The sequence below is a fragment of the Mastigoproctus giganteus genome, chromosome 10 (genome assembly GCF_048544385.1).
Source record: "Mastigoproctus giganteus isolate SK-2022 chromosome 10, ASM4854438v1, whole genome shotgun sequence".
In the NCBI taxonomy this organism is placed as follows: Eukaryota; Metazoa; Arthropoda; class Arachnida; order Uropygi; family Thelyphonidae; genus Mastigoproctus; species Mastigoproctus giganteus.
This window is the reverse complement of record NC_143584.1, coordinates 184,494,296-184,508,906: the sequence shown is the minus strand read 5'-3', so window position 1 is coordinate 184,508,906 and position 14,611 is coordinate 184,494,296. Positions and strand designations below refer to the sequence as shown.

At 35.8% G+C, this 14,611-nt stretch overlaps 1 protein-coding gene across 2 annotated transcripts in view; it reads right to left on the bottom strand.

Moving 5' to 3' along the window:
- fidipidine (coiled-coil domain-containing protein 93) overlaps positions 1 to 14,611 on the bottom strand; it is a 167,128-nt gene that overhangs the window by 26,548 nt on the left and 125,969 nt on the right. For both annotated transcript variants that reach the window (XM_090382322.1, XM_090382323.1), the window contains 2 exons: positions 14,227 to 14,383; positions 2,266 to 2,337 (listed from right to left, as the gene is read on the bottom strand). In XM_090382322.1, the coding sequence (XP_090238448.1) occupies positions 2,266 to 2,337; positions 14,227 to 14,383 (229 nt within the window). The remainder of the gene's footprint in view (positions 1 to 2,265; positions 2,338 to 14,226; positions 14,384 to 14,611) is intronic.

Genomic DNA, 14,611 nt, shown 5'->3' with positions numbered 1-14,611 from the left:
ATTTCATCAACTTATGCCAGGCTCGACATAAGTTGTCATATTCTGACTATACCCTTTCATCTTCATATTACATTTTCTTTGTTAAAAATCATGTAGGGCTGTTTGCCATTCATTCAATTGGAATTAATTGGTATTAATTTTATCTTAATTTTGCATTTTACTTTTATTTTTATTTATTTTTGAATTATATTTGGGTTTTTTTATTCCTTTTCTTTTCAGTCTCTGTAAGGTTGGCTATGACATAATACATCTGCTCAATTTTTCTGTCTGCTATGTGTATATCATAACAGAAACAGAGGACTTACTTCTTGCTGTATTTCCTTTGGTTTTGGCTGCAGGCTCATGATTACATAGTTAAAATCTTAGGATCTATAGCATTAAGTACCACTTTTATTTTATTTAATTTTATGCAATCTGCTTTTATTTTTCAGGCATTTTTTAAATTTTTTCCATGGTAACTACACCTGACAGGTCAGCACACCTACTCACACACTTATCTAATCTATTTATCTACATACAGCGATGAGCCAAAACATTATGAACACCTACCTAATATGATGTTGGTCCTCCTCATGCAGCCAAAACAGCTCGTACCTGGTGAGGCATGGACACTACAAGATTTCTAAACATGTCTTGTGGTATCTGGTACCAACACATAACCAGCAGATCCTTTAACTCCTGTAAGGTCCATGGTTGAGACGCCACAGATCGGAGTTGCTGTTCCAACACAAACAACAGATGCTCGATGGGATTGATGTCTGGAGAATTTGGAGCCCAGGACAATATCTGGAAGTCTTCCTCATGTTCCGTGAACCAGTCTCAAACAATCCGGGCGGTGTGGCATGGTGCATTATCCTGCTGAAAGACAGCACCACCAGAGTGGAAGATTGTTGCCATGAAAGGGTGTACCTGGTCAGCAATGATGTTTAGGTAGGTAGTAGACAGAGTGTCCGGCATATGGATATCCTGGACCCAGGGTATCCCAGCAGAACATCGTCCAAAGCATGACACCACGTTGTTTTTGTCCCAAGATGCATCCAGGCACCATCACTTCCCCAGGTAAACGAAGCACACATACCCAGCTTTCCACATGGTGCAACAGGAAAGATGATTCGTTGGACCAGACGACCTTCCTCCAATCACTCAAGGTCCAGTTTTGATGCTTGCATGCTCATTGTAGGTGCTGTCACTGGTGAAGCATGGGCACTCGGAGCAGCCTGCGGCTACCAGGCCCCATTTTCAGCAGGGTTCAATGTACTGTGTGTTGTGACACATTACTCCCATTACCAGCATTCCAATTACCAGCGAGTTGCACCACAGTTGCCCTTCTGTTACCACGTACCATTTGGGAGAGCCTTCGCTCACCTCAAGCAGTTGTGGTCATCCAACACCGTTTGTGAGTTTTCCCTCCTTGGACCACTTTCAGTAGGTACTAACCACTGCTGACCATGAGCACGCCACCAGCCATGCTGTTTTGGATATGCTCTGACCCAATCGTCTGGCCATTACAATTTGGCCTTTGTCAAACTCACTTAAGTCTGCTGTCTTTTCCATCTGAAGAAAAAGAGTAACACTGATCAATGGAGCTCAGTATCAGGTGTTTTTTATAGTGTGTCCCGACATGTGCACGTGTCGTAGTTCACCTGCAGTTGCTTCGATTTGCATAACAACTCGCTGGTCATAATAATGTGTGTGTGTGTGTATATATATAGAGAGAGAGAGAAAGTTATGCCATTATATCTGTTAGAAATACTATCAATTCCAGATGGAACAGCGCCTCCGTAGCCAGGTGGGCAGGAGCAGCAGTGGGTAGCTCACGCTTCTTGATTAGACCGGGGTTCAAGCCAGTGACCACCAAATACGGAGGGTGCGGAAAGGTCAGGGAATGATCACCGCATATCCCTGGAGCAATATGGCCTTAGTTGATAATGCTCCTAAAAACCAAATAACAAACAAACCATCCAGATGGAACTGTTTAGTTGTAAGTCCAAGAAAACATCCAGGTCTCTGCATAAAGAAATGTGATGTAGGCTCTCCCATGATCTTTTATACCTGATTTTTTAAAGACTTTAGTAAATGGATAGATTACTGTCTATAATTTAATTTTTACTGTTGAATTAATGTAGAACCACATATTTTGATTTCTTTCTAACCTATAAAATGGCATTTGTTGACCTAATTAACATGTTTTTAGATGAATTATAGAAAAAAAATTTCACTTTAAAGGGAATCCTTTCTTCCAATTCAAATTAAGTAACATCATACCAGTAGCACACGCAACTTCTGGAGCCTTTCCTTATCAGCAATGTAATGTTTTTCAATCAACTGGTGTCGTTCCTGTAAAGAACAAGTAAAATAATAACAAAAGTGAGCCCTATTATCTTTAAAATCCTACTTTCTGTTTCAATATCCACAAAAATTTCATTTCTTAAGAGTCTTAAAACTATTTAGAACTGCAAATAAATTTATTTCATGTATAGAATAAGGGACATTACGAAGTATTTCTAAAGAAATATCCTTAAAGGAGAAATACTAGTAAGCCATGTGAATTATTTTTAAATAAAATTTACTGCACTAAATATTTGGTTACAGCAATTGTAAGTGTTCATTCATGTATATACACCTTTATTAAGGTATACATTTAACCCCAGGGGCTCACATCTGGTGAGTATGGGCTTGGTGCACCCAGGGTCCTGAGCTGGATATCATCATCATCATCATTCTTCTCTTTCTTGGTGATTCTCTTCTACTTTTCTCTCTCTCTCTCTCTCTGTGTAACTCAAAAATTTCTTTTGGCTGGTGCAGACTATATGCTAGTAATAATAATAATAATAACAATAATAATAAACATGTCTGTGGAATATTGTTAACAGGCAAGAACAAAAGAAGGGTAACTACTGTATGAATACAATTAGGAAGAATGTATAGAACATCAAGAAAAACATTTTTTGTATTGAAGTAAGCATATACATGAATGCATACTACTGTAATTTCCGTAAACAAATATTTAGCACAATAAAAAAGTTCTACTTAAAAATAATTCACACAGTTTACTAATTTTTTTTCTTCTAATGATTTTCTTCAAGAAATACCATATAATTAGTTAAGTAGGGTTCTGTATTGAAGTATGATTAAGTACACTATTATAATTTATGTAAACAAATATTTAGAACAATAATTTCTACTTAAAAATCACTAATGTGGTATTTTAGCATTTCTTCTTTTAACAAAGTTTCCTTTTAACTTTTCCTTATGAAATGAAAGAAAAGAAGTAAGGCAATGTACACGCAGTATTAGTAAGTGATGAAAGGAAGGAGGTTTATTGAGCATCAGCAAAAAAATCCCTACCTACCTCATCTATAACATTCACTCTCTAACAATCTGTCAAATCCTCCATCAGATTTATTCAAATTATTCTCATCCACACCAGATGGAAGTTTGTTCCAATAATTACTCTCTGGTTGAAAGCAAATTTTTTCCCCATCTCTCCTGCAACCATCCTTTTTCAATTTAACTCTTTGCGGCCTGATGTTACACCCACAGTGACATCATAAAACTTCACTCCCAGTCCAATGTTATGGCCAGTGAACCTGTTGGCCTTTCCAATTATAGAATTGTTTCCCAGCTGTGCCAGAACAATTACTGTACTATCATCTATTTAAAATTCATATAAGCAATCTGGAAAACTAAATCGATGTTTATATTCAATTTTTACCAGCAAGCAATTTTTTTTTTTTTTAAATGGAGAAGTCACAAAGTTACTTTTCTCTGCGTTAGAGTACAGTATTTAGACATACCATCAAGATCTTGTAATGGCTTTCTGATTGCGAAATTGAGAAATTGTTAGACCTTTCTTAAAAAATTGAGGAAACTTTTACAAGTAATATAGTTTTCGGCTGTTCTATATGGTGTTATTGTTTTCCAGTTTTATTAAATGAAGTAAAGAAAGTTTTTGAAGTTATTATCAACGAAGAACTACATGAAAAAACTGATATAAAAAATATTGGTCTGAAGAATGGCCAGAGAGAATTTGAAATTTCAAGGATGTATTTAGAAGGAAGATATTTCTGCAGATGTTTTGCACGTTGCATCTCTGCCCACCTACCAGAGGACAAACAAAAGGAATTCAAAATAGGTGCTCTAAAGTAAAAAATACAGGATGCTTCAAAAAAAATGTTAACACTTACAGGAAATAATTTGGTTTTCTTTGTAGTTGACAGAAATAGCAATGAGATTGAAGGTCTTCCAGTCGCTCACAGTGGTTCGCAACAAATATCAAGATCATTTCAACTATGACCCACCCTGATATTGACCATTTATCGTGTTTACAACAAGTTCATCAAAACCGGTTAGGTTGCTGACAATTACAGAGGGAACAGCGGTCAACTGAAAGCAGGTTGATCCCTTGCAATCAGAGCTGTTACACAAAAAGCCTTTTTGCATAGTCCAAAGAAATCAACCAGACATTGCAGCACAGAATATGGTCTTCTCCTGACAACTTTAGAGAAGGGGATATCAGAAGTTTATCAAACTCTAACGAGGAGCTAAATGACTTTGTGACTGAAAGGAAAATGCTAAATGACTGAAAGGAAAGTGGAGGAGAAATTATTAAGGATAGACATAAAAAAGGCACCTGGCATGAATGGAATCCATCCAATTATATCAAGGAGGTAGCAAACCTTACCCATAATTATGAGAGCATCTTTAAATTCAGGGAAGGTCCCTATGGACTGGAGAAGTGCAAATATATTCCCAATGTATAAAGGGATCAAAAGGCGATACGAGTAATTACATACCTGTTAGCTTAATGTCTGTTCCAGGGAAAATAATGGAATCACTGGTTAAGGAAGTAATGCAGGACCATTTGGACAGGCATGCAATTATACTGCAATCACAGCACAATGTTAAGTGGTGGTCATTTTGTCTAACCAATCTGATAGGTTACTATGATGCAGTGACTAAGGAACTGGATGCGAAAAATAATCATGAGATCATATACTTGGATTTTAGTAAGGCTTTTGATACTGTTGCACATAAAAGACTGTTGTACAAATGGGAACAATGTGGCATTAAGGGCAAACTTTTATGGATAAAGGGATGGTTAAGTAGAAGAAGACAGAGTAGTTATTAATGGGCACTGCTCTTCGTGGACTAATTCTTATTAGTGTAGTTCCCCAGGGTTCATCATTGTTTTCAATATTTATCAATAATACTGATGAAGGTATATCAGGCTTAATGTCTAAGTTTGCAGATGATACAAAGGTTGGGAGGGTGCTTAACAGAAGTCATCAAGGTGAGCTGCTGCAACAAGATCTAGGAAAATTGGGTTGATGGACTGAGATAGGGAAGTTGAAGTTTAACGTTGACAAATGCAAGGTACTGCACATGGGTAGCAGTAATCCCAGAGTAACTTATCAACTGTGTGGTACTACACTCAGGATAGTGGAGAATGAAAAAGAACTGGGGGTAATTGTGCAGTCAGGACAGCTCATGGAGTTTTGTCAATGATATACAGAAACTTTGCTAGCAGGGATAGGATAAGGAGGTGATTATCCCTTAGTATTAGGCCATGGTTAGGACAAACCTTGAGAACTGTAGTATACAAATCTGGAAGCTTCACTTTAGAAAGGATGTAGATCTGCTGGAACAGATGCGGAGAAGGGCAACCAGATTGGTGAAGGGAACAAAAGGGTGCAATTATCTAGAAAGGCATCAGTTTTGCAAACTGCAGTGTCTTAAGACCAGGTACCTGCAGAGAGAGAGATCTGACTGGGGTGTTTAAAGCCTTGAATGGATTGAATAAGCTGAATGTTAATGGTATTCTTCCACTTGCTGAGACTATACACATGAAAGGACATAAATTCAAGTTGAGGAAGAATGGTTGCAGGATAGATGTGTGGAATTTTGCCTTTGGCCAGTGGGTGGGTGATTGTTGGAACAGGCTTCCAACTGTTGTTGTGGAGTGGATGGGTGAACTGTTTTTTTTTTTTTTTTACTACTACTATATCAACTGTGTGGAAAACCTTGAGTAAGGACCTGAAAATGCAGCCATATCTTCTGCAGGTCATACAGGCCTTATCTTCTGCAGACAAAGCCACTCATGTTGATGCTTAAAACATCTTGGAGATGAAGAATTTGGAATCCAATATTTGCAGGCTAGTGGCATTCAGTGACAAGGCAACCTTTCATATAAGTAGACATGTTAACAAACACAACTGCGTCTTCTGCAGTACCGGGAATCCTCACATCATGAGCACAAACTAGTCAATCCTAAAATTGATGTCTGGTGTTCTGTCACTGCGGCAGGGGTGGTAGGGCCATACTTTTTTTGAGAACACCACAATCAACAGAGGTGACTTCTTGTGTATGTTGGAGAACTATGCAGAGGACAACCTGTAACTACAAATCTGACTTACAGGATACTTTCAGTTGAATGGTGTTTGCTTTGAATGTCCATGCCCATCTTAATATGGCTGGCATGTTTGCTGGACCTTATGTCTTGTAATTTCTGGCTGTGGGGTATGGTAAAAGAATGTATTTATGCTACCAAGCCACGTGATGTGCAAGACTTCTGACAGAAAATCGAAAGTGCAACTGCAACAATACCACAAGAAATGTCTTTGAAGCTATGAATATACATTTGTTATCATGTTACAGTGTATTATCCATTCTGTTTCCATTAAAAACAATGAATACATATAAGCGTTAAAATTTTTTTGAAACACCCTGTATTTTTGATTATCTGGATGGAAAGTTTTGTGAACATTTTTTTCCAGGAAGAAAAAGCATTAGAAAGCATTAGAGCTTTTACAGTGCTTTGTCATGCTGTTTTATATATTAGCTCATTATTTCATGAAATTTTATATTTCAACCTTTTAAAAATATTTATTGAGTCATTTATTAATTGTCCAATTAATATTTATATATTTAATTGGGCAAATATAAATCTTGTAATTACTATAATCTTCTTTTCCATACAATTTGTATGGAAAAAGAAATAATCATAGCAAAAGAACAAAAATTCAATTAATTTAAGAAGAAAAATCAGATGTACCTGAAATATAACATAACGTACATTAACTAACTACATTAATCAGTATTTATTTTATTCAAAGCATTAAACATCTCAACTGGATCTCACTGCATGTGTCAAGTTTCCAGGAATTGCAATTTTCAGAACTGAAGTGTTTCTTTGTAAGAGTGCCCTTTGTGTCTCTGACTATTCTTACTGCTCTTCTCTGCACCTATTCTAACAGATACACATTCCTCCTCTAAAGTAGCACGTGCAATATCACATGGTCTTTCATTTCGCTCAAAGTGTTTCACAATTTCATATTTTTTTCTCTATCGACAGAGGCGGACTGGCCATAAGCCTTATCAGGGAAACCCTGGTGGGCCCGGGGCCGGTGTGATTTCGGCCATAAACGCTAATGTGAGGCGATTACAAATTTTCCCGGGTAAGAATTTTTGACCCAGTCCGCCTCTGTTTATTGATACTGCTTTTCTTTTTCTCTCTGAATCTGTAGTGTCTTCACAAGGACGCTTCCTTTTCACACCTTTTAAGTATTTCACTCATTTTTAGGGAATAAAGCACAATTATAAAATGAGGAGGCACGCTTGATTCACATAAACAAAGCTGTGCGGGTGTAGCAGCTGAATAAACAACACCGTAAAGGCAGAGACAACTCTATTAACACCTCACTAGCTCACATTTTACTAAAGCACAATTCTGGGGGTTACTATCATAAAACAATAAAAACAATTTTCAGTTGCGTTCCTGCTAATGGAATCTGTTATAAATGGGTAGTAAACTCTATCTAATTGCATTTGCGATAATACCGATAGCTGGAATTTTACGTTATTATGGTGAAATGTGTTTCCCCTTCACTGATATAAAAAACATAAATATGTTTTCAGAATCTTCTCTTCATTCCTATCGTGTTGCGTTCAGTTGGGGTGATTCCGCGTCCGACTGCCATTTCTTGTAAACGCAAAGGCAGATCATGCATAAGCGAATTCGGTTCATGTTATATACGATGTCGTTCCCCTATTTATAAGTCGTGTATGATCGAATTCATGTAGTGTAAACACATGTTATACGAGGACTGACTGTATATGTGGTCTCAGTTGTAATCTCAATGATGTCCATTTCCACTTACAGTCTGCAAAACCCCATGTACTTTTTCTGACAGAATCTCAGTTATTAGTTGACTCAACCAATGCTCATATTAGTTGTCCAAATTATTTGCTGTATGATTCCTTTCGCTTCAAAGGTGGTACTTGTGCATATGTCTGTACTGATATTCCCTGTCAGAGATATAGTAATTTGGAATCTTCTCATTTCGATCTGCTTTGGCTTAAAATCTCTCTACCACATTCTGTCAAATTCATCTGTTGCCTCTATCATTCTTCCAACTCCACTAATCACTTGGAACTCTTTGAAACTTGACTTTCTCCAGTCCAACTTTCCTAACAATGAGGTAATTTTTCTTGGTAATTTTAATGTTCATAATTCCAACTGGCTTCCATTTTCTAGTCACATGGACCCAGCTGGTCGAGAGGCTTTTGCAATTATTAATAACTTTGCACAGATTGTTCATTTAACTACCATTATGTAGTTAAATACCAGACAATCCTAACCACACAGCCAACACACTTGATTTTTTTCCTCACAAACAACCTTTCTAAGTACACGGTTGAGGTGAGTGGTCCTCTAGGCACATGAGATCACAACTTAGTGAAGTGGAAGTGGTTATTTTTTATTTATTTATTTATTTATTTTTTTTTTTTTTTTTTTTTTTTTTTTAGCTGATGCTGCATAAGCTTGCTTTCTTGCATTAAATGCCTCTACTAATGCTAATGCTAGTGATGGTCTCTTCTCCAATGGAGCCTTTCTCTCGTGGCCATTCTGAACCTCATGTTGTTTGGAATTACAAGAATGCAGAATGAGATGATCTGCAAGATTTCTTTCATTCTTTATTTAAACTTTGGTTTTCCAATAAATGTGCTAAGACTGTTCAAGGTAAGAACATTGCATATTGCAATTGGTTGCATCCAAATCTCCAGATTCATTTTCTGTCTACACCAAAGCTCACAACATTAATCAGTCCAAACTAGATTTAGAACATACTAAGAGTACAAAACTTGCTTCTCATCCAAACAGTAGATGAGCATTCTTGTCTCTTGCCAAAGCTATTGACCACAACTTTTGCCCATCTTTATTTTCGCCTCTATTAAAACCAGATGGTTTATTGGCACTTCTGCCAAAGATAAAGCTGACCTGTAAGCATCCTATTTATGTTATTTTCTTCCAACTTGTGTATTGATGATCTTGGTAAACCACCTTCCACTATTGCCAGTAAATAAATTTCAATGCCTCTCATTGTCTTCCATCAAAAGGATGTCAGAAGGAGTTTGATTAATCATGATGCTAAGAAAGCTCCAGGTCCTGATAGTATATCTCCACTTGTTCTCAAAACCTGTACTCAAACTTACTCCTGTTCTGTGTCATCTTTTTTCACTTTCTTATTTCAAAGGTGTTTTCCCTTCTGCGTGGAAGTTTGCTCATATCTGGCCAGTTCCTAAAAAGGGTGACAAAACCTTCCCATCCATTTGTCATCCCATTGCACTTACTTCTACTCTTTCTAAAGTAATGGAGAAATCAATTAGCCACCAATTCTTAAACTATCTAGAAATATTCCATCTGATCAACGATTGCCAGTATGGATTCCATCAGTGTCAATCCACTGGTGATATTCTGGCTTATGTTACCCATCTATGGGCAAATTCAATGGGAAAGTTTGGTGAAACTCAAGAAGTTGCTCTTGACATTTCAAAAACTTAGATTGTGTTTGGCATAAAGGTCTTCTAAATAAGCTTCCATCTTATGGTTTGTCAACTGTTTTTAGCAATTGGTTATCCAGTTTTCTCTCTGATCGCTCACTGAGGGTGATGGTAGCTGGCTCTCTGTCTTCTAACTTCTCGTAATGCTGGTGTTTCCCAAAGTTCTGTTCTTTTCCTACTCATTTCCTCTTATATATTAATGACCTTCTTCCAATGACCAGAAATCCTATCCACAGTTTTGCTGCTGATAATAGCACATTGCATTCCACCTTCAACTTCTCAAATATCCACTATCAATTCCTTAAATGCTCATCTCCAGGTAATTCTCCAGTGGGGCAAAGATAACTCAGTTCATTTCAATCCTTCTAAAACTTAGACCTGTCTCGCAAAAAATATTTCTTCTGCTCCTATGCTTATCTTCAAAGGCACTCCAATTTCTAAGCAATATCATATATCTCTACTGGGGGATTACCCTGACTTCTAATCTCTCTTGGCATAAGCATATTACAAATATTGCTTCCTCTGCATCTAAAAAACTGGGTTTTCTCTTTCACTTTTGGTATTACTTTTCTTCCAAACAGCTGTTCACTCTGTACAAATTGCAAATCAATCCTACTGTGGAATATTGTTCTCACATCTTGGGCAGTGCCCCAAAACCTTTCTCAAGCTTCTAAATTACATTCAAAAGAGGGTAGTTAGGTTAATTAATGACTCATTTTTAACAGTCTCTCCACTCTCTGTGTCGTAGAAATTCTGTTTCTGCTGCATGCCTTTTCTATAGGCACTTCCATGGGCACTCTTCTTCAGAACTGGCTTCTATAATTTTCTCTCTTTCTTTCAAATCAATCTGAATACATGCCTCAACCTGTTAGCATCCTTTTACTCTCAAACTTCAAACTCACAGAAACAACTTTTCTTCTTCCTCATACTTCCATTTTCTGGAACAACCTCCCTTCATATGTATTTCCTGAAAATTACAATCTACAGAAATTCAAGTATAATGTCAACAAGCATCTTCTTTCTTCTTTTCACCTTTCAACCCATGCATGGCACTAAGTACTAAATACCTCTTGTGCTTGGGGTTCTCATAAAAAAAAAAGCAACCATTTTCATGTGCACAGTGCTTAAACAAATAATTTTTCTTTTCTGTACAATTTCCATATTGTCTTTTAAGTGCACTGCAGCAATGTATAAAAAAGATATGTACAAAAAATAATAATAACTGCTGAATTTCTATCTGTCTGATTTTAATGAAATTAGGGATGGCTTCACATATCTTTCTAAAAGAGCTAAATATAAATTTTCTTAAAAATCTGTCCACTAGGAATAGAGTTGTTTCATGTAGGGAGACACACATGAACTGATGGATGGGCAGACATGGTGATGACAATAGGTACTTTATTTATGCATTTGCGAGTGCACCTAAAAAACTCTTCAATTTTGAGGAAACGAAAGGCCATTGATTCATTAGCAAAGAATTATTAAACAATTTGAAAAGCATTAAGTTTGTTTAATAAAGTATAAGAGGAATATTCTTCCTTCTATGGAATACATACAGTGGGTGACAGAAACTAAGCAGAAGGCCACTAAGTTGCAGCAGTACATATAATCCCTCCTTAATGGAGAGATGCATTCTTGGTGACTTAAGCAAAAAATCCACATTCGCTAGGGACATTTTTTAAATATTTTTTTGCAAAACCCCATTTTTATAGTAAAATTTAAAGCAAAAATATATTACCATGGTATAGTAAACCTCCGCTATTCGCGGTTCCTTATTTAATATAAAATGAAACCTAAAAAAATGTGAATTTTAAAGCGCTGTGAACATTTTCTGCCAAAAAATACATGAGCGTGGCTAAAATGATCTTTCCCAGTCAAAACAGCGCTCAGTGGGTGGGGGGAGAGAGGTGACAAAATTGCAAGCATGGATGTTTCTTGCTAATCCTTGTTCAGTATGTGTTATGCGCTTGTCATGGAAGGTTTCGTCGTTTGCTTTTAATTTATATGCTTATAAATTGAATAAATTTATCAATTTATAAATTGATATGCATACAAAAGTGATAAATCTACCGTTTTCAGTGTAAAACAGACTTTTTCGAGTGTGTTAATGGAAGAAAGTGACTTTATTGTGGACAAATTCTTTCTAACCCGTACAAAAATATGGCTACGAATAACAAGGGAATTGTGAAAAGATCAAAGAAGATGACGACATTAGCAAATAAAATTGAGTTATTAGACAAAATTTGTAATGGTGAAAGTGTCTCCTCAGTGGCAAAACATTATAAAATCAATGAGTCAACGGTACGATCAATCAAGAAATCAGAAGAAAAAATCCGCCGTAGTGTCCATGAAAATGCGCTAATCTTCAAAAATTTGCTCTGTAACTCGTGATGTTAAATTAGAAAAAATGGAAAAGGCTTTAAATCTGTGGATAGAAGACCGAACTCAAAATAAAATTCCGTTAAGTTCACTCATCATTCGTGAAAAGGCAAAACTTCTTTATCAACACTTTAGCGAAACAGGTGATAGCACTGACGTGATAAGTTTTTTTAGTTAGCAAAGGTGCTGGTTTGAAAGATTTGTTTAAAATTTCTAATAAATATTACATTTAATATTTAATTGTTTCATATTTTCATTTCGATGCCATATGCTTGCATTTCACTATGTACTGTCTATGTACATAGTCATATTATGAAGGTACATATAATACATACATAGACAAAATTTTAGACTAGTTTTTCTTATATATTTCATACTTTGGAACGGAACTCCTTTATTATTATGGGAGCCATAACTCAGTATTCATGGCATTTCTCAGGAACATAACCCCTGTGAATAGCGGGGATTTACTGTATTTTATTTATTATTAGAGAAACAATAAAATGAAAAAAAAATAATAAAAAGCTTTATACATTTTATACTTATTTTGTTAAAGTTTTGTAAATATATACATTAAGAATATATAACACCTATGGGACTCCACAGACCTTATATTAAAAAGTGAATCCAAGATGGAATTTTTGAGGTTTTTTTTTTTTTTTTTTTTTTTTAACTTATTACACAAAATTTGTTTATAGCACTCATATAAGTAGTCACAACCTCTTCATAATCTCTTCACAACCTCTTCACAAGTGAGTATAATACTCACTTGTGAAAAGTCATTGCCATGTCCATGAAAAGTCATTTGTCCTCCAACAAATTCATACCCTGATTTTGCAGTGAGAGTGCCTCTTCAAGGACTGATAGTTAAAACCTTCATGGGAGTGGATGCAGACTCCTGTTTTCTCAAAAGTAACATGGAACTCAAACTCCTGTAGTTTATAATTGGTAAGGGAGTTACTGTGGGGGGGGTTAGCAAGTTCTCTACATCATCAGTGTTGACTCCCTTGATTCATGCTATGGTTGCCAATGGCTCAGGTCTTCAGATGCAGTTGGTAGCTCTCCTTCAAAACTAGGTAAGTCATGTACAACTTTTGAGTATAGTTGCTGCTAGACACCCTTTGCACAAGATAGGGACTTATTATTCCAAGCTTCATCAATGCTACTGATTGCCTTCATTATGTAAAAATTTTTCCACCAGCAGCTGTTTATTCTGTCCTAGTAATGCTTTAATGATGGAACTTCAAAAATAATTGTGTCACGACAAATTTTCTCTAATACTTTCTGTAAACCATAGCACAGTGCAATTGGATTGCAGAAAATATTTTTATTTATTTATTATTATTTTTTTTTCATGTAGCATATACAATCATTTTGAGATAGTACAAGAGACCACCCTCCTGGTACAAGACCTTGACAGCAACTAAAAGGTGGTGATGGAAATTTGCAAGTAACAAATGTATGTATCCTGCTCAGTGGGATTATTCTCACCAGTACTATGAATTCATGTTTGCCAAGGGCATGCTAAGTGGGAGTTAGCAGAATGTTATTCTCTGTTATTCTCTACAACTGTTATTCTCTTTTGTGTAAAAGAAATACTTTATGGTATCAGTGAGGTTTCTTCAGCATTATACTCAAAGTATTTCTTTATCACACAGACATTACTTTTTTATATGCTAAGTTCTATAAAATTCCTTCTGTGATAATAATTCTATAAATACAAATTCTGGGGGGGATAATAGTAGTGGTAAGTTGATAGTACAGAAATAAATTATTCTCATCTAAACATGTTAAATAGCCTCTCTGGTCACAAAGCATTGCTGGGAAGTTTTAGAGCAATTAAAGCAAACAATGTGCCATCAGGAGTAGAAGTATAAAAAGCATTAGATAAAAGTGACAGGTGATGCTAGCAGTAAAAAAAACTGTTTATCTATCTTTTTATCACATGAATAAATAAAATATGTAAATTATCATAAGCATTTACAAAAGGGAATAAAGTCAAACCTGATCTTCATATGATCCCTCATAATTTGAAGATTTTAATTCATCAATTTCTGATTTTAATCTTCCAAGTTCTTCTTTACAGTGAGCTCTGAATTCTTGTTCCTGTTTTTTTAGATTTTCATTCATTGCTACCAAAGAGCGAAGTTTCTGTAATACACTAAAAAACCAAACAGAATTATAAATTTGATGTATATACTAAATGGCTACCATTTAGATTGCATTTTTTATGATTCATGTATTCTTTCTTCTCATTTCAACAGACCTCAAAAGTTCACTAGAAAAAGGGAGGGAAACATCTGAAAATTACATTAAAGGTAAATACCTGAAATGATTTCATTTTCTTTATAGATTTTACTAGAAATCATCTTCACAAAACTTAATTTCT